At 40.7% G+C, this 20,727-nt stretch overlaps 1 protein-coding gene across 1 annotated transcript in view; it reads left to right on the top strand.

Annotated features, from left to right (window-relative positions):
- Positions 1-20,727, top strand: part of ARHGEF26 (Rho guanine nucleotide exchange factor (GEF) 26) — a 56,008-nt gene that overhangs the window by 17,077 nt on the left and 18,204 nt on the right. Inside the window, exons 6-9 of the mRNA XM_010287225.1 lie at positions 12,882-13,034; positions 13,476-13,605; positions 16,081-16,155; positions 17,964-18,053. Of these exons, the coding sequence (XP_010285527.1) occupies positions 12,882-13,034; positions 13,476-13,605; positions 16,081-16,155; positions 17,964-18,053 (448 nt within the window). The remainder of the gene's footprint in view (positions 1-12,881; positions 13,035-13,475; positions 13,606-16,080; positions 16,156-17,963; positions 18,054-20,727) is intronic.

Below are 20,727 nucleotides of genomic sequence, written 5' to 3'. Positions count from 1 at the left end.
GTTATCATAGTCCTTATTTTCAAGGAATAGTACTTTTTCAAGGCTTCTCCTTACATGAAATGTGAATTGTAAAAGTAAAGCCTGTCATAAGCTTGTTTTTTGCTAGACAGGTGTTGATGTCGCAGAACCATCATGTATTAGAGAGTAATTGCCATCTTTTTTAGAGAGCTTAATATAAATCAAAGGTTTAATTAGCCTGCAGACTTTGCTGCTGCTTTGGATTGTTTCTGTAAGACACAGCTGACCATTCTAGTATAGCTATGTGAATAGGCGTGTCTTTGGGTTTTTCCCTATGCTGAATAAACCTTCCAAATAATTAAGTCCACTTTTAAATTTCTCATTTAAAATATTTAAAGCAGAGATGGGGGTGGGAAGAGCAGTATTTTTAGGGGCATTCTTACACCCCTTTTGATTAATAGCCTTCAAAGGAAAGGGGGCGGGGAGAAAAAGAATGGAAAAGTACCACACTAGCCTAAAATTATAATCTTATTCTTTCTTGTCTGGAAAATCTAATGGTTTAAGAACTTGGTGGTTTTTTTGTAACTTGTAGTGAAAACAGAATTTGTAACTCCTTTTTAAACTTAAGTGAAAACATACTTTGTTTCCTGAGTTATGCAATACTGTTAAACTATAACAAAACTTTGTGCTGGCTTTCTACAGCCTCATTTGTGTAAATAATGAAAGTGATTTTAAAACAGAAGCCTCCTTCTTAGTATCTCCAAATGATCAGTTCCCATTTTCAAGGTCTTTCAAGGTAGCAAAATCCATCCTTTTGTTATAAAATTGTGATAAAATTGAGTATCTGTCCTGTTATGCTACCCTTGAAGCAGCCTTTCCTTTACTTAAAAATATAAAACGTGAGTATGAGTGTATTTATCAGTGGTTTTGGTTGCTCAGACAAAAGTTTGGCAAGCTAAAGAACATGAACTGATAAAAATACTAACTTTAGTCAAAATTGCTTAAAGCTTGTATCTAGGAACTTTGACTTAGAACATGTTTAATGGAAACACTCCAGAAACACCAAGATAGTCTTCTAATGAATGACAAGGCCATTTCTGATGGAACAAAGCTGCCTTTGTTAGAAGCAGAATACAGACAGCAAAGGCGGTCTCTGCTTTTGGAAGCTCATTGGAATGTCTCTAACAAAGAAGAGTTGGTCTGAATAATTTGTGCAGCATACAACGTGTTTGTTGATGAAAACATCTTGTAAGGTGTCTTCAGAAAGCTTAAGTCTTTTATTGTGTATTTGCCCGTATGTGTAATAAGGGAGTTCATAACTGACAGAACACAAAATCACACAAACTCAGTGGAGCTGTTACATTGAGATTTAAGCTGATGGGGATGCCATAGGCCAGCTTACTCAGAAATAAAAGCTTGTGTAGTCTGAGAATACTGCGCAGTCAATCTCACCAGTAAGAAAAGCTCTCTCCAGTCTTGGTACATGGTGCACAGGAGGCCAGTTTCCCAAGAGCCTGTCTTGGGAAAGAGGAGTTACAGGGAAACTGGTGAAAGGTTTTGAAGAACAATTGGTCTGACAGGTCAAATCACCAAATTTATAGCAGAAAGGAAAGCTTTAGCATTTTGTCTCTTTCTGCCTTTAGGGCAGCAAAAGGCAAAAAGCTTATGGAATATCAGAAGATTGGCATTAGCAAAAAAAGACATGAACAAAAAATATTTTGAGAGGTTCTGACTTTTTAAGCTCTGTCTCTTAATTTTTGTAGAGAAGCCCGTGTGGGTTTCTGAGGTAGGTAACAACTTGTCCGAGTATCTCAAATTTAATTTTGTATGTGTGAGTATGTGTTAGGAACCAGGTAAGCTTTTTCATAGCACTTTTTTGGAAATTAGGTTAATGTTTCACCTTTTTCCGACATACTTTAGATGATGCAGCTTCATCTTCTTCTATAGGAAAATGCAGTCCTAGTGTTCGTTTGAGAAGTGTGTGTTTTGAAGCAGATGTGGCTTCCTTATCAGTAAGGCTGAGTGATTATGTTGGATATGGTGGACAGAAGAATGGGAAGAAGAGGGAGAAAAATCCTCCCAAATGATCAGGGAGCAGGATGTGAGGCACCTGTGGCTCTGTGCAGAAACCCATGCCTTGCCCTGACCCACAGCAGGTGCTGGTGAGCCCTCAGACCACGCGTGACGCTCGAGATGTTGCAGAGCACTGCTAGATTTACCATTTGTGGTTTTTGCCTTTCTCCCAGCCTTGCTGAATAATCTGCCTTTATTGCTGACGGGTCCTTTTTTGATTGTCAGAAGATTGCAGGGGTTCTGGAGGATATATTGTAGAGCAGTGAGTCCAAAATACCATTTCTTTTTCCTTTAAATTTTAGCTGCCCACAGAACACATTTATGGATTTGCATCGTATTGATGACTTGGGACAGTGCATTTATCCTTGTCTTCCCTCAGATTGCTTCCTTCATGGTTTGTTCTGACATCAGTGCTCATTGCTGAACTCTGGTTTTACTATCTAGGTATTTATTTGTTTAGAGGGTTCTTCTGGCAGCTGAAATAACTCTGGATTGACCTGCACTGTTTCTCTGCAAATGACTAGCAGCGTTGGTAAACAGTAACTTTAAAGTAACATGCAGTTGGTACTTGGATTCCTAGCCCAGTGATTGTTCTTTTATAATTTAGCTTCCTTATTGGAGACAAGATTAGATATATGACTTCAGTACTCAGGAATAGCAAATCTGAACAGAATCATACTTTCCTCAGCTCATTTGCTTGGGTGAACAGAACTACAGAGAAAGAATGCTTTTTTAAAAAATTAGTTTAGACATTTTATACATATATATGCATTGTGTAATACTTATTTTAGTAAATACCTGGCAACTACCTGTACAAAAAGTGCCCTTGAAGAAAATAGCTAGTTTTCCAGAAAATACAGTAAGTCGTTAGCTTCAAATTATTCACTTAAACATATGGAAAATACCCCAAACTCACAGATTCCCTTCCATCACCTACATGGTGTATTTTTATGCTATATAAATAGAGTAAACTGCGGCCAGCGGTTGCTGAGCGTAGGAGAAGGACACGGTGGGAAGATACTTGGGCAGTGACTCTGCCATGGTGACTGGGGAAGGGTGACGCTGTCCGCTCGGCTGTGCGTGAGCCTGTTCCTCCCGCGGCTGCTGCACCGCCCTCCTTGGTAAGCCGGGCTTTGGTCCCAGAGCTTGCCTCTCCCGCAGCTCTGGCGTGCGACCCGCACTCACAGCGGCGACCAAAGCAGGGAAGCGCTTTTTTGGCCGGTACCTATGGAAAAGTTTCTCGGATATTTACTGTTGATAGTGAGCTGTGGGGGGCTTGCTGGTGGGCGTGGGTTTAACTCTTCAAAGATTTTCTGAGAACAGTTAGTGTTCGGTAACATTGGTTTAAAGTAGTAAAGAGAAGTGTTTTGCAGTACGTTCCCTTCTGTCCTGCGTAAGGTCCTGTTCAAGCTGTCCGTTGTGTTCTCTGTTTCAGATGCCCCTCTGAAGAAATGACAGTTAATCGTAGAGAAAACTGAATTAATTCACAGTTTGCTTGTCTCTGACTTGTGTGATCCTCTGTGAAATTAAATATAGCTCGTGTTAGATTTCACAGTCTCTGCTCAGGGGTCCTTATCTTTGCCTTCACGCCTGCTCAGAGGTGTTGTGAGAGATCACTTTTGGAGAGGCTGTCTGAGAATCTTGAGTAGCGCTGCATATGGCACAGAAAGTGTTGGTGGAGGGCATTTGTGGTTGTGTATGTGTTACCAATGAATTTAGCCTGGGCCTGAAGTCGGTTATTAAAACCAGATGGGACTAGAAGCCGGAGTAAACTTGCCTTACTTTGTCACTCTAGCGGATTGTATAGTATCTTCAAGAAACACCAACATAAACATAAAACTTAAAATGTCTTTATGGTTCTTTTTTTCCAATGCTAGATACGTGAAATGTAAATATTAGTTGCATGAAACTTGTATTTCTTCAGAAAATCTGCTGTATCCCAGGGGTCATTTGCAGTGTCATTTAACTGCTGACCATGTAGCCATGGTTTTCTTCAGTATTCTGCCTCCATGGTGTTTTACCCGACAGATCTTGAAATGCCTGTCAAGCTTTGAACAGACACAGTTTAATCCCTTTAAAATAGTATTAGCTGGTGCCATCTTTTAAGGAGACCTTCGGATGATGTTAATGATTGTACTTACCTTGCTAATTCAAATAGACACCATGTTGCTGGGTTTTGTTTTAAAAAAAAAAAAAAAAAAAAAAATCAAGGCAGCTGATTTGCCAATGTTTTCCAGATCCCTGGAGCTGCCATCTCTTGCTTTGCTCAGGGTAGACCCTTCAGGGATTACTTCAGAAAGATTACGTGATATAGTAGTACATTAAGTATCTTGTTTGCATTTTAGGGTTTTTTATTTGGCAGTGTAGATGTACCCTGTATTTACCAGCTCTTTTTACCGTGTAATCAAAACCTAAATGACCACAGTTTGCTAAGATCAGGAGTAATAGGTGAAGGTTCTGTCATTACAAACTGCAGTACTGACTGAAAGATAGAGGGAACCCATTCTTTTGATGAGTTTTACTCAAGAGTTTTCTAGAGTACATGAGGATGTTTTTGAATGCATTCTTTTTTCCCCCTAACGTCCCTGAAATAATGCGATTGCAATTTTGCCAAGCATTTGCATGCCGGAGAGGAAAGAATTGAACAGTCCTGCTCAACCCTCTTCTGCGGTGGGGTTGAGTTCACCTGGAAAGACACGGGCTGCATCTTTAACCGCTTGGCTGTTTTCTGTGTTAGTCTCTGGTTTTCTCTTAAGGCTTTGCAATCTCTACCATGTAATTGACTCTGGTTCTTCTTTTTTCTTCCCTGCAAAACATGATTCTACTTCCTTCTCTCGCTTGAACTGGACTGACAGCAAATGTCAGAAGTAGTGAGCAGTATGCTGTATATTCCCTGGGGGAAAAGGTTCAGGAAAAGAAATGGCAAAGCACCCAAGGCTGTGAGAAGTCAGTTACAATTGCTGTATCATCTCAGCTGCATGATTGTAGGTCTGCATTTTTATTGATTGTTAATTGTGATTGCTGAAGCTTGACAATATTAACAGTGTTTGTCAGATGAAAGGTAATTCAATTTCTATTTTAAACTTACAAAAATGGTGTTCCTGAATAGTGGCTGTTAAAATCTTACTTTGTTCTACCTCTCTCTCTCTAAAGAGAATTCTAGTAATTTTTCTTGCCTACCTACACTTGTATTCAAAACCTCATCTGTGCTCCGTCCTCTCAGTAGTCTGTGTGTGTTGTATTACTGCCAAAGTTATTTTGACAAATTAATTGTCTTTGTGTCCCTTTCTGAAAAATTTATGACTCTGAAGCTGTGTACTGTCAATTTACCTTCCCTGTGGGAATGCAGCACCGATGGTGTGTAACTCAGTGTCCCACATTCTTACGAGGAGAGACTCACTGTCAGGTCCCCTTGGAACTTTTCCTCTTGTAATTGAGTTTACTCTTTTGTATGCCTCCCCTCCCCGCCATTGATATAAGAGGTCTGAGTTTGGTGCTCGTGGTGGCTGGAGGTTTTCCCCCTTCTCCATTACTCCCTCTGTTCAGGCAGCTGCTGACCAGACCAGATGAGGTCATCTCATCTCAAACAAACAAACCTTTTCTTTCTCTCAGCTCACTCACATCTCATCAGTGTCGGCCCACAAGCAGTTGCAGTGACATGTCTGAAGGAGCATGGTAGGAAAAGGAATGAGTAAGTTGGGCAAGCTGGCATCACCAGAACTGTGGCACGAAGCTGCCATATGCCATAACACTTAGTTGTACTGAAACCCATCCCTATATTATGTAAACATATCATATGTTTTTGGGGTTTTGTTTTTCTTAAAAATCTGGCAGCAGCATTTCTAGTTGACTTGGAGCCTCTGGCTCTTCTTCTGTGGCCTAACCTCTGTATAGAGAGCTACTCATGTGAATATTTGTATTTAAAGACAGTTGTTGTGTAGAAAAAAAAGTACTTAAAATTTTAAAGCCTTCCAGCTGTAACCCGAAAACTATTTATGCAGGAGGTGTTTATGCATCCTTTCCTGCAGAACATCACTGCCACAGTCATCTGAAACTTAGTGCCTTGTTCTTTGTTGCTGGGATTTGCAGGGTTTGTTCTAGTAGCAGCTTACGAATCTTTTGCCAATTTTTCAGATCTGCTGTTGCTGCAGGAAGCACAAAAGTGGAAAACTGTATTTATCTGTGTATTTTTTTGGTACTAAAGTGGATGGATGTTCAACAGTTCTTCGAACTTGCATCTCTGCTTTCCTTGTACAGAGACTGATAAGGAATGAAGAAGCAGCTTTTCTTAGTTGAGACTGGGCGATAAGTCTCCAAGAGGTCAGTCTGGTTTCAGAGAACTGCCATTGCACTTAATCCATGAAAAGAATGTGTAGCTTTGAAAAGGCACCAAGTTGTTAGTAAGTCTAGAAATATCTGTGTTTAGCAAGCTTGTCATAGTGGGAGGATATATGTCTGTTCCCTTGGCTCCTCTCATGCATCACTGGGTCAGTGTGCTTTGTTTAAATGAGAATTTAAAGCTATACAATCTTGTCTTGGACCTCAAATTCATGAGAAGGTGGCGTTCATTGCACATAGATGAGTACGTTGTATTGCTCCACGTTACTCTGCACAGCTGTGAGGTTGCTCTGTACAGTGTTTATACCTAGGAAATCTTGCCTGCTGAAGTGTGGTGTTTGCAATCCTCCATGTCATACTGGAACGTCTGTGACAGATGTAGCTGTATCAATCTGAAGATCATGCATACAAATGTTTATTTGTACATTTTACAGGAAAAGCAACTTTATGTATGGCAGTATCGAAACCTGCAACTTTCTCCCTGCCTTCAAGCATGTGTGATAGTTTGCTGCCCTGGATAACTTCTACAAACGAGTAGGAAAGAGGCTGAAGTGCCTATGACAGCATGAAGAGAAGTCCAGCAGCACTTGCAGCTCTGCTGTGCCGCCTCTCGCAGCGCTGTGTCCTGCTCCTTGGCCTTTCCCGCGGCAGGCGTCGGTGCTTTGCCTTCTGAACAGCACCTGCGCGGGGCTGTAAAACGCTGTAACGTGGCGATGAGTACGCCTGCCCTTTGAACTTGCTTTCCTTCGGGTGTGGAAGTTGGGCGGTTGCCGACTTGGCACAGGTGCCCTTGTGAGAGAAGGATTAACCTGGGAGCGCTTGCGGTCTCTGGCGCAGGGCTGCAGGCATGCGGCCGCGGTGGCACCTGCGGCGGTACCTGCTGGGCGCGGGGAGAGAGCTGGGCAGGAGCCTGATGGGGGAATTCATCACTTGAAATGACAAATTCCAGACTTTCTCTGGAGAGTTTCCTGGGCACACTGTAAATCACCATTATTTCTAGGCTGCAGTGGAGTTCCCTGGTTGATGGGCTTCCCGAAAGACTAAGCAATGCTTAATTTGGTTTTGTATGGTTCATATTTTTATATTAACAAAAACTTCTTCCCAAATACCAAGATTGATTAGTTCTCTTGCATATAGTAACACCAACGGTATTTGCTAGTGCTAAGACTTGGTTATCAGGAAGCTAGGGATTGCAGGTTTGTACAACCCAGGTTTGTGGAGCGTGAGGCAAGTTATGCATCCAGTCGTTCTCCGTTCTCCAGGGTCTTTGCTTGCTCTGTCTGTCGGTTTGGCCGTTTTGGCAAGTGTGTTGTATGGGAATAGCTCCATCCCTGTTTTTGCTAGAAAGCTTCACAAATGATTTATAGATGCATTGTTTGTGACATGCAAGAGATCGTTTTGTTCTGTGACTAATGAGTATGTAGGTGACTTTTCAGGCTCGGGGAGACAGGCAGAAGCACCCTGCTTCTTCTCAGTAGTATAAAAAGCATTACTTTGTTCAGCATGGGAAAGGCTTTTAAAATGAAGACTCCTATTGTGATGTCTTCGTAATTTATCAAAAAGATTTACGTTTCTAGTGCCACAGAGTGTTCTTTGTGAGTTCATTTGTCAGTGGGTATTAATTGGTCGAATCAAGATCTGTTTTTTCTGAAATGCTTACCATTGAGCTAGATGCTGTGAGCACTTACCCGTGATCTCAAGAATCTCGCTGTCACAGAATATATTGGCAGGGTTGCCATGGCGTCTTTATTGTTCTGGATTTCTGCCAGAGTATTATAAATAGTTGAAAAGGCAAGTGGCTTACCATTAGGACAGTTACTTGTGGAAAGTCGTTCCAGTTTGTTGCAGAATGAACGAATAGGCTGTCAGGGTCTTCTTTTTTCTTTCTTTCTTTCTTTCTTTCTTGTTTGGCTTTGTAGTTACTTAGTAGATATTGCTTCATAAAAGTATTTTTATGGGCTATTAGCTTTGCAGTGTTTGGCGTTATAAATATATGTGTATGTATGTATTGTTTTCCATTACTGAGATTGTAGTAACTGCCGTAACAAACGGATGAATTTCAAATACCTGTGGATGTAGTTATTCACTTTAATCACCCTCTTTTTCAGCCATTCTTTCACTGAAAGCTCTGATTTTAATTCAGCATAAATATTCTATGGAAATAAGGCTGCAATTTTCCCCATTTTTACTATTTTAAATTCCCCCCCTCTCCCCAGTTGTGATGCAGATGTTAAGCTTCTGTTCCTGATGAGAAGATTCAGTTTTGGAGATGATAATCAGAAATTTTTATTACTTTTATCTGAAGTTACCTGAAATCAGTAACTGTTTTTCCAGTTCCCTTATCTCTAAGAGGAGGAAGCTAAATTGTACTTGCTTCTGCCCCAGTGGCTTTTTTCTGTTACTGGATGGTAATGTGTCAGCAGCAACATCACTGTGAAGCTAAATCGGTATTATAATCTTCTTTATGCCACACATATAGGTCATATGACTTCAAAACCATTAAGCAAGAGCAATAATAATGAAATTGAAGTAAGCGATCTACAAGCCAGACCGCAGTTCACTTTCACACACAGAATGGCTTTGGTGACGGGCTGATATTTCCGGTGACTGTGGCATCTGCCGGAGCGGAACGACAGCCCTGTCCGGAATGGTTAGCAGTGGAGAATCACATGAACCCGCAAGGAGATAAAAAATGAGTACTCTGAGCAGTAGGCAAAAAGTCAGATAAATGTTAGAGAACCTTGATTCTATGACTGCTACGTAACCCGCATACAAAACCATCATGATACTACACCATCTGTCCCTCTTGCCAACCTGGTAATGCTGTTATGTGTGTTCTGTCATCCTGCAGACAGAACAAACTGATCTCATAGTAACTTTATCAGTTTTCCACCCCCTCCGCCCCCCCAGCTCTCTTCGGTGCTGACCACCTGGTTCTGGTGACTTCTGGCGTTCCACATCCACTTTGGTTTCGGACAGATCTTCCACCAAGCCTCCTCTTTCCTAGTCTCACTCACCAGAAAGGCTTTGGTATCAGTTTTCTTCTGTAATGACCCTTGATATAAAAAAAAAACCTTTTTTTTTTTTTTTTTTTTTGCAGTACCTCTCGCCTTTCTGTATATTTCTTTTATGTGCTCTTGTTTCATTCTGTATGCTTCTTGCTCCCGGATAATAACTGATTCCATAATGTAATTGTTCTTCTGACTCTAATTTGGCCTGCCTAGATAAAATCTCTTTTACCTCCCTAATTAGATTTTTTTTAAAACAGTGCAATCTAATTTTGGAATATCCATATGGAAAGGTACAATATTCATAAGAATGCAAGTCCTGCTCAGTTAATTTCTTTGTCTAGGGGTGAAGGGAGAGTAAATGTTGAGGAGAAAAGTTGACCAAAATGACTGATTTTAGGGCTTTTATTTTGCATATTTTTTTCATGGCATCTGTTTAAGTAGAACTTCTGTTGATGTTGATGGGAGTTTGGCCATTGTAATGAGACATAGTTTAGGCCATTATAAAGGTGATTTGTATGGAATAGTTTGTCACATTGTGCATGTACCACTGTTCATTTGTGTTCACGCTGCTGAATTAAGTAGAGTTTTTGAGAAAGTTGAGGATATCGGTCATTGATTAAAGCAGTGCCAAGGAGTAGGAAAAAATAGCATAAAAAAATTGCCTGAGCAGGTATTAGGCCATTGTTCCTGATGGTGATTACCAGCTTGTTAATGATCTGCCTAAAGACGTGGGAAGACCATTAACAGGAGCCACCAAAACCTTAAGGAGAAAACTCTTGTCGTAAAGACAGGGCAAACTCCAGTATGAGAGAGATCTCCAGTGTTTCTAGATCTTGTGCTATAAAAAGAAAAAGACAGGAAACTAATCAAACCCATATTTCTAAATTTGGCACATAGCCTTTAGGGGAGGGGGAGTTTCAGAGTATTACAAAGTGGACATTTCTTTTAGACGACATAAGGGCAAGGCAAGGGAAATCAAATGCTGCCATATGATGCTCTTTGACTTTCACTTAACTCGATCTAACTTTAACCAGAAAAGTTCTGGATTTACCAGAACAGATGCTTTAAATAAATCCATCTGGTATTAAGCAAAAAAAGCCAGTCACAGCACAACTAATTCATAGTTGGTTGTATTGGATATGGTCACTCGATCACTCAGTACTGATCTTTGACAGAATCTGTCCTAAAATGTTAAGTAAAAGGTTTTTATGATGTGTCTGCTTCACTGATTGTATATAGTAATTAGCAGATTGGATTCAAAAAAACCCCAGCCTTTGATTCAAACTTTGATGCATGATTTCCAGAGGTAGTATTTCTTACAGTACGTGTTACGGGCAATGGGACTTGGTTGTGCTGCTTCTCTCTGCCCCTCTCTTTTTTTATTTTCTTCTTTTTTTAATTTTATTTTCTACTATCCAAGGTTTTTACTGTTCCTGACTGTGACCGTGACTGATGATGTCACTGGTGAAGAACCAGATCAATTCTAAAAGTGGAAGTTCTAGCCCAACATGGTCAAACACCTTGTCAGTGTGCCATACCATACAGCAGGAAGAAATGTATTTACTAATTTCCTGAGCAAAGCAAATTGGCAGCACCCTGAGAAGTTCTCCCAACTGTAAACATGCCTGAGTAGAGTGGAAACGAATTCCAGTCGTCTGCAGTTCATGGTGTGGTCAGTGTTTGAAATCTGACTGTTGTGGTTCATGAGAAATTGTAGACTGGCTTGGAGACACTTGGGTTTTTTTTCCTTCTTGGACCCCTGTGAAATTTTAAGGCAACTGTTAACTTTACTATTTGTCCATGTATTCTATGAAATGTCAGAACAACTTAGTATGCTTTGCCACTTAGTCCTGTTCTTGATACTAAAACCCTAAAGACGTAGCATAATACGCATCAGTGACAACTTGATATTTCGTGCTTTGAAATAAGATGGGTGGAGGATAGAAGGACGCTGGAGGACTCTGCCTTCCAAAAGTGGCAAGGCTATGAAAAAATACTGTGCACCACTTAAAGGGGAGGCGTGAGGAGAAAGCTGTGCTGTGAACAGCGTTACATCTATTTGTAGGCAGTGTCCCGTTTTTCATTAAATAATAATACAGATAAACATCAGCCAATTCAATCTGCAGTTAATGTGTCAGAACTTTAAAAAAACAAAACCCACCAAACAAAAAATCCAAAACCAAAACACCCCCACCTTCCCCATGAGTCTTCTGTGTGATTGACCAAGTGAGAATCTGGCAACCACTCAATTCAGGGAGCTTCTTCTAAGCATACCTAAGAAAGATCTTCATTTTAGTTCACCCATGTTGTTAAACACTTGTATGATAAGCTTCTGTTCATCCTGTTCTGCTCTTCTTGTGTTTGAGGTTTGTTTGCTTTACAAACTGTGGAGAAACATTGGTGGTGCACTTAAAAAAATGAAATGCTGCACGGTGACAGATTTTGAAGAGCCAGTGTTAGTAAAGAGAAAATGTAAAGGGCCAAAGTAAAATAAAACGTGTTTCAAAATATTTTAGCTTGATGTGAGATCATGTGTTCCAAGTATTTCCTTCATTTTCCTGTGCTTTATGAGAGGGTTTTTATTAGCTGGTTTGCTCTGAGGAGTTCAGGATTCTTCTAGTGAATCACCTTGTATAAAGGCTGCAGGCAAGACTAGTATGAGAGATTTTCAGCAGCTTCTAGGTAAGAATTGCACTGGTGTCAGAGTGTCGGTGGAGGTAATTCTCATGACCTGCAATAGCTGATCTGTGTGAGGTCTTACATGCCAAACAGTGAGATATTTCTAATGAGCATCGAGGAAATAAAGGCTTTTGTTTTCTGCTAAAATTGGAAATGCAAAAAGGAGTGGAAAGCTTTCAGAGGCCAAAGGGACTCACATATGGAACAGAGACGAACAATAGGGAAGTTCTTAGAACCAGTATGTTTAGGGGGAAAAAGGCAGCTCAGGATTTTGGTCTCTGTTCCCATTTTCACTGTTTCAAATCTGTGTTTGGTTCCAGTGGTAGATTGAAGTATATGCTACATGAGCACCTTGTCCAGCTCAGCCTGCTATATATTTTTTTCTTCTTAGTTTAGCAGTTCACACACAACTTTATTTCATTGAACGTTTCTGGTATTGTACTTCATGTATTACAAGAGGAAATGTGTTAATGTGTGCTTGAAATTGTTTCGTTTCTTTTTCAACCCTGTTTCTGGAAATTCTAGTCTAGCCAGATCAGTAATGCTGTTTTGGTTTTGGCAGCTAGAGAATGGGAAGTAACTCCTCCAGCACTGCTTATGCTGAGCTCTGCCAGGTGACACTGCCACCCTTTGACTTGTATCATGTAAAGATTTCCCTTCTTGTTCTGCCAAAGGAGAGATGACCTCGCCCTTTCAGAAAGCATTCCAGTTGTCATTGGGTTATAAAAGTCATGGGTTGCGTCAGGTGAAGTGTAAAGTGTTGTGAGAGAAAGTCTGCTATTTTTTTGTAAAAATAAGTAATTAATTTTCTTTTTTTCACAGGTTCTTTAAAGAACTTGAAGCAAGACATCAGAACAACATCTTTATTGATGATATTAGTGATATAGTTGAAAAACATACTTCTTCAACATTTGATCCATATGTAAAATACTGTACCAATGAAGTCTATCAGCAGCGAACACTGCAGAAATTGCTGTAAGAACTGATTTTAAAATATGATTGCAAAATTACCCCCTCTGTAGTAGGAGTAAGTAGCAGGCTGTGGTATTTGGTGCAAAACCTATGGCTTCCAACTAGGCACACGTTCCTTTGAAGTAACTGGGAGTGAAAACATGGCTGGCTGCATAGTCCAGTCCTCTTTGTGGTCAGGCGTTACGTTCCCTTTCCACTGATCAGCCCGGTTTAATCAATGTCAGAGACATTCTTTCCCTGAGTGTTACATATGAGTCTGTGCTCAGGTTCCTGTATGGGAGAATTTGAGGTTTTGCATATAAATAAAGCTGAAGGCTTAGTTGATGTGGCTCCTTCAAATCACACTTTCCTATTGATAAAATAATGATTTATTTAAGATTCAGTAACTTTCACAATTCTGTGATAAAACATACCGTTTAATTTGCTCCCCCTTTTTCCCACCAGAGCCACAAATCCAGCATTTAAAGAGGTGTTATCACGGATCGAGTCCCATGAAGATTGCCGGAATTTACCAATGATCTCTTTCCTCATTCTTCCCATGCAGAGGGTTACTCGTCTTCCCTTGCTGATGGATGTGAGAACAGAGTTATTTTTCTATTTTCCCTTGATGCATGTTCTTTTAATGTTAGCATTCTTTTCTATCCAATTCCTAGTTCATTCCAGTCTCTTCATATCTTCTTACTTCTACCAGGTTACAGGGCTGTAGATACTTCTCCATTGACTGTGAAGTACTGTAGCATTTGTTTGCTTACTGTGTGTCGTGGTTTAGCCCCAGCCGGCAACCAAGCACCACGCAGCCGCTCGCTCACTCCCCCACGGCGGGACGGGGGGGAGCATCGGAAGGGTAAAAGGCAGTTTAATAAGTAAAGCAAAAGCCGCGCACGCAAGCAAAGCAAAACAAGGAATTTGTTCACCACTCCCCATGGGCAGGCAGGGGTTCAGCCATCTCCAGGGAAGCAGGGCTCCGTCACGCGTAATGGTTTCTTGGGAAGACAGACGCCATAACTCCGAACGTCCCTCCACCGCTTCCTTCTTCTTCATCCCAGCTTTATATACCGAGCATGACGTTATATGGTATGGAATATCTCTTTGGCCAGCCTGGGTCAGCTGTCCCAGCTGCGTCCCCTCCCAGCTTCCCGTGCACCCCCAGCCTGCTCGCTGCAGGCCAGCACGAGAAGCTGGGCTGTCCTTGACCTCTTAGCAACAACTCAAAACATCAGCACATTATCAACTTTTTCTCATCCCAAATCCAAAACATAGCCTCATGCTAGCTTCTGTGAAGAAAATTAACTCTACTCTGGCTGAAACCAGGACACTGTGACTGGTACCTTCTGCTCCTGATCCCCCATTCAAAAGTTAAATATTTACACATTCTAATAGAAAAATTGTACAGGAAAGGGTCAAAACGATTATGAAACGGAGGAGGAACCTAGCACAGAAATTGTAGGTAGTGTTAGGATTAAAATGAAACCCTACAGTTTACAAAACAAGACTTCCTATCACATAGGTTAGGTCAGGATCCTTTTGCAGTAAATACTTGCAGACACAGGGTCATTAACTTAGCCCTCAGTTAAGAGTGTCACTGTGTGACGTTGAAGAATGAACTTGGTTCTCAAGGGCACGGGAGTTATTCCTGAGTGGGGCAGTATTGATACACTCGGTTTCCCAGCAGCACGTTGCACTGTGAGATGTTCCCTTCCTGTGTGGGTGAGCAGGTGACTTGGGAAGTGTGAGGAAGTGCAAGTGAGTAATTGTGAGGCAAAGTTCACACCTATTTCACAGTATTTCGGTTAAGATGCTAGAGCTAAATGTATGAGCTGGCCAACCAGCAATAGTGCAGATTAAAATCCAGGCTCAGATTCTGGCGGTGGTAGGATCCAGAAACGGGACTAATAATTTTATTCTACTATATATTTGAAAATTGTGCACTGATTACTTTGAACATACGGGTAGTTATTTAGTTCATTCATGGACGCTGAGTATTCTCTCCTCTGCAGTACGTTTCTAGGTAAAAAATGGACTCATAATCCAGTATTACTTTGGTGTGCCTTCCCCTTGTTTTTTTCTAAACGAGCAAACCAGGCATTTTATTTTCCACTGTTTCAGGTTTTGTGGGTTTTTTTTCTTGTGTGTAAACCTTTATATTGAGACTTCAGAGTGAATTCAATTTTTAAGGCTTCAGTACCAGAAATATGACTCCCAACTGCATTGAGAGGAGGGAACATAATTAAACAAAAGACTAATTTAATGTAAAATATCTTATGATGTTTTTGTTTCTCAAGCAAAAACGTAATTTAACTGGTCTGTTATTGATTCAAAATGCCTGTTCCTCATCGGACTTCATCTTTACCTCTAACTCATGAGAATAAACTCTGTCAACAGATACAACCCTCATATGTAACTCAATAGATTGGTTTTACTTCTCATTACTTGCCAGCGCTTCCTCTGGATGCTTCAGCTGTCTTCCCTTCCACGTGCCTTTTTTTTTAAAATAGAATAATACGGCTGTGTATATTTTTCCATGGTACACATAACAGTGTGGCCTTAAGAGCCGTTCTTAACCCTTTGGAAATGCTTACCTTCCACAAAGAGGTCAGAGTAATCTGGTACAGTTTTCCTAGTGCAAGTCCGGTTGTACATAAGTGGGTTTTCAGCTTCCAGGAAAAGCTTACCATTGAAGCAGGAAGGCCTGGTTATTCACGGCTGCAGTGGGGCTTCATTGCGGTTTGCAAAAAGGTAGAGACAAGACAGCAGAAACCGTCCCTCTCCTGGAGGGATATGGGCTGCCTCTTCCGCCGTGTTGCAGGAATTGCAGGGATGAAGGGTGGCCAGGAGGTGCAAAACACCACTCTGCTCCGAAAAGCTTTCAAGGGAGGCGTTCCTTAGCGTCATGAAGGCACTCTGAGGCAGTGACCTCGTGTTCCCTCATTTATCCCAGTCCACAGCTGTGACCTCACCTCTTTGATTTCAGTTAATGTGTATGTAAAATTCTGTATTCGTTACAATCTGTGATTCTTAGTCCTCTGAAATAACTGACATTTTATTTCAGACTATTTGTCAGAAAACTCCTAAGGATTCACCAAAATACGAGAACTGCAAGCAAGCTCTGAAAGAAGTGAGCAAGGTATGTTCTTAAAAGTTTAATATGGATGCAGAATTTCTTCTGCTTTGACTGTTCTCCTTCCTAAATTGCACTGCATGCTTTTAATTTCAAAAATCCACTGTGAGAAGTGGCTGCTTTTGTTTTTCGTTAGTCCCACGAGAATTAATTTTCATGTTTATTACTCATTTTGGTCACCTGTTCCATCATGTAGTTGGATAAACTTAACTCTGCTGCCAGTCATTCCAACAGAAAGTGGGTGGACCATATATGGTGGACCATACATATAAAATAAAATTAAAAAGCCAAAACACTGTCCTGACAAGAGAGGAAAAAAAAGTCTGAATCTTCTAAGCAAACCTAAGCATTCTTTCTGCTTTTACTGTAAGTTAACCAGATCACCTTCTGTCGGTTGTTCATAGTTTTTCTCCTCTCCTGCTGTCATGCTTTTTTTTTGCCCAGAATCCATGGTGGAAGAAGAGCACAAGTCCATTTCCATGCATAGACTGTAAATGTCAACAGCACTTCTTGAATAATAAATTCTGGTTCCATCCATTTGAACCTGAGCAATCAGATTACCTCTTGGGTTTGGGTTTTTTGGGGGTTTTTTTGTTGTTTGTTTGGTTTTTTTTAATTGGTGGGAAATTCTAATCCATCTGTTTAATATATTCATATTCTGGAAATGGACAACTTTAAAACAGAACATTGTGGTTTGAAAATCTAAGGAACTAAGGACTGGCTATTTTTTGCCTCCAAGATCTCAGAATTTCAGAAACTATAGTCCATCATAGACTGCTGTGAAACGTGAAGTACTGGGCATTCTTTTTTTTTAAAAAAACCCTAACTTTCTCTGCATGGTGGGTCTAAGCATTACCTTGGGCCTTGAAAGTTCTTGTCTACTTTACGAGAAAAATCGATGTTTTTCCATGCATAAATAATGCAACAGGAAGAGTACGGAAGGATAAAAACTCAAACTGTTTTATTTAAGAAAGGCTAGGGGTTGTTTTTATGCCTAAATTACCGTCTGTTACTTAGGAAAATACCCGAAACTCGGTAACACTGTGCTGCTGCCAACACAGTTGGGTTTTTCTGTAGGAACAGCGTATGGCGAGTGCAGTGTTCGATTCTGAAAGGAGCAGAGACCCGCCGATGGCGGGCGGATCCTCGCCTGATGATGCGGGGCTAAGGGTGCATTGTCCTGCCTTTCTGTCTTTGCCCCCCTGTGTTTATGTGCTCCTCACCCCCGCGTGCAGGCTTCAGTAGAAGTGTAGCATGCTTCCAAAACACATTCTGAAGGTCAGCTGCCATGAAACTTTTTCTGGGACGCTGTTTGCCTTTGTTTAACAGGACGGCACTGTAAGGTTTGCGTTGGGACCTTCTTCTGTGAACGAGCTGGGGGTGCACGGTAGACGTTGGCGGCATGTGGGACTGATGTGTCGGTCTGGAAGGTTGTTTATTTTGGAGCTGATCATTAGCTTGGATCAGAGAGCGATAACCTTTCTCAGTCAGAACTCCTGGCTGAACCTTGGTACCATCTGGACTCCCCTGAAGAATAAATAATTATCACAGTATCATAGGATAGCTCAGGCTGAGGGGGATCTCGGGAGGTCGTCCAGCCCAGCCTCAGAGCAGAACTGGCTATCAAGTCAGACCAGGTCACTCAGGGCTGCATTCAGTCTGGTCTTGAAAACATGATGTCTGTGACCCCACCTGAAAATGTCGGTTCCTCTGTAAATTTTATGCTTCTTCAGAAGTGCATTTTATAAGGGAACAAAGTTTGTATTCCAAGTCTTGAGTACATTAAACCTGTTAAATAAATGTCTCTCTTCTAGTTGGTGCGTTTATGCAATGAAGGTGCTCGGAAGATGGAAAGGACAGAAATGATGTACACAATTAACTCCCAACTGGAATTTAAAATCAAGGTATGACAGTGATATTTCTGACAATAAATCATTTAGCATGTGAATAGTTTTGACTACATGTTAAGTTCTGATACGTTCATTGCCAGCATAAACAAAGTAAATTAGTGTAGGCTGTAGTATTGACATGACTTTTCAGTCAGGGAAGACAAGTTTATATTCTGGGGTAGCTGAACCCTGGAAACTGGGAGTCGCTGAGGACTCTTGCATCTAACCCAGTAGGTTAAGTTTCAGGTTGAGGCTTTTCAGGATATATATTTTTAAAAAGAGTAAAGTGGAACTTTAATAGTGTCTTCATATCACACAGGTACTTCTTGCAAAGAGATTATCTATTATGGCAGGATAAAGATTAAAACTTCTGCCAAGTATTTTCATTTAAGTAGAAGGATTATGTTATAGCAAAACGTTAAGTATTCTTTGCTGTAAAAACAAAGTGAGTTGCTGTGTAGATCTTGCTGTTAGGAGGGACCAGCAGCTGCTGTTTGAGATGCTCTCGTGTATGTGAGAGGAAAAGTTTGCCTAAGTAAATACTCCTAGGCCAGGGAAGGATCCTAATGGTATTTGACTACCCTGATTTACAGCAGCATGAAATAGAAACCCAGGCCCGTTTCCAGTCACGTTAGGATGTGTTTCTTGGAATTAACGTCTATTTCTGTAAGATTCAGATGGTCTGCTGGGAACTGTCGGTTGAGGACTCACCCTTTTTGAGGCAGGTGATGGAGAGCAGGGTAGCGTTCATGCTGCACGCTGCGGAGTCCCAGGCGGTGGTGTGAAACGCCGGCCCAGCAGCTTTCCCAGCAGCTGGGTGCGTCGGCTCGGGCCATGCCTGCAGGCAGCAGTTACCCAGCTTTGCCTACGGCAGCGCTTCTGGCAGCATCGGATGCACAACCAAAATCGTGTGAAACCTGCCGGGAACAGTGAGCTGTGCAACGGCAGAATTCGGTTAAGCTAAACTACACCTTTATTAATACAGTTCACTTTAATAATCCCAAGTTTTTGTTTTGCTAGTACAGGTGGTATTAATCCTCAAATACTTTTAAAGACTCTTAGGAAGCTGAGCTATTGCAGATTTTTTTCTTTCTAGTACTGAAAATACAGTTTAGGCTGCATCATAAAATCCTCTACAATCAGCCTTTTCGGTAGGAAGAAATAGCAGGCATGCTTATAGTTAGTGGGAGTTTTATTATACTTTCAAGATATTTCTTGAAGTATATTTACTTTCTTCTATTCAGTGTTTGTTAAAATACCATTTCTATAAATAATGTCTCATTTATTATCACACCTGTAGTAAGTAGAGGTTCACGTTTTTAAAAAAGCAGTTCTTTAAAGGATCTTGGTCAGTATTTGAGGAAATGTTGTCTCCAAAAAAATGTTTTGCAACTTCTCTGAAGTATTTTTATTTCCAAACTTTGACTAAAAACTGAAAGCAATCGTAATATTTATCTCTTGAATAGTGACATCACTATGTTTGCTAACAATGGTGGATAATAGCCTCAAGTCTTTGGATAGTCTGAAATAGAGTTTGGGACAGCCTGAAGTCCTTGGGCAATCTGCTTTGCAGTTTCGTTGATAGTTTTAAAATCTACAGAAGTACCTAACAGCGTTTAAGAGCTTAAATGGTTTATAGCCCTTACTTTCCCCATGGGAAGAGGATGCACGCTATTAGCCCAGTTTTGCGGGAGGCCCTGTGTAATTCTTCCCTGGACGTGCTGTAGCTAGCAGCTCTCACTAGTTTCATGGGAGTAATAGCAACTTTATTTTGTTTTTCTGTATTTTTATGCAAGTTTTTTTCCTCTGTGCATCTTAAATATAACCACTTAGTGGTTTAGACCTTATCTGTAGTTTGAGAGCTTGCCAGCTGGTGTATAAGAGACTGCTTTGGCCAAGTTCCAATACATTTTAAGTTCTGACAGCTTGTTTTATGTAGAAAGGAGTGTGGTATACGTGATGTACTCTTTTGGCAATTAAGGAAAAATTAACATGAAAGTAAAAGGAAGCTGCCGCTGGAATATAGTCTTAGGAAAATGTGATTAACTCTGAGTACAGATCAGAGGAATTTTGAGTTCATGCTCAAATAGAATTTTTTTAACTACTTCTTGTCTGAAAAAACAATCATCAGGGTGCTACAATTCTGTTTTATAACCATTATAAATTAGGTAAGCTTTTTCTGTTCTTGCTCAACCTCATATGCTGTTCTCGGTCTGTTGTTTATTATTTTGTTAGATGTAACTGTAGAGCATTTCATGAGACTACAAGAGAAGCTGCTCAAAAATTATTTCACTTGTACACAACTAATCTGTAGAATTTAATTTTTAATTAAGATTCAGAAGTTTTTTTATTAAATTTTTCCATCTTTATCACCAGAAGTCTTTTTCTGCAAACACGCTCTTGTGTTCATGAAACAAACTTGTTTGTGACTTCTGTGTTTGAGGAGCATCTGGCCCAAAGTCTTTCCATTTTGTAACATCACCAAAAGCACGATGGGGTAACTGTTGGGGTATGGGCCAGTGTTCACATTCCTGTATTGTCTCATGGAACCATTACTGTATTTCAGGAAATGTAAAAGCCATTTGTTTAACCCCCCCCTACCCCCCCCCCCCCCCCAAAAAACCTACCACACCAGAAAACCAGATTGATTTGCATGTCACTTGAAGGTACTGAACCCACAGAGTTGTGA

This window comes from Phaethon lepturus, unplaced genomic scaffold (genome assembly GCF_000687285.1).
Source record: "Phaethon lepturus isolate BGI_N335 unplaced genomic scaffold, ASM68728v1 scaffold7745, whole genome shotgun sequence".
In the NCBI taxonomy this organism is placed as follows: Eukaryota; Metazoa; Chordata; class Aves; order Phaethontiformes; family Phaethontidae; genus Phaethon; species Phaethon lepturus.
Note: the sequence above shows the minus strand (reverse complement) of the source record. Positions and strands in the feature narration are given on the sequence as shown.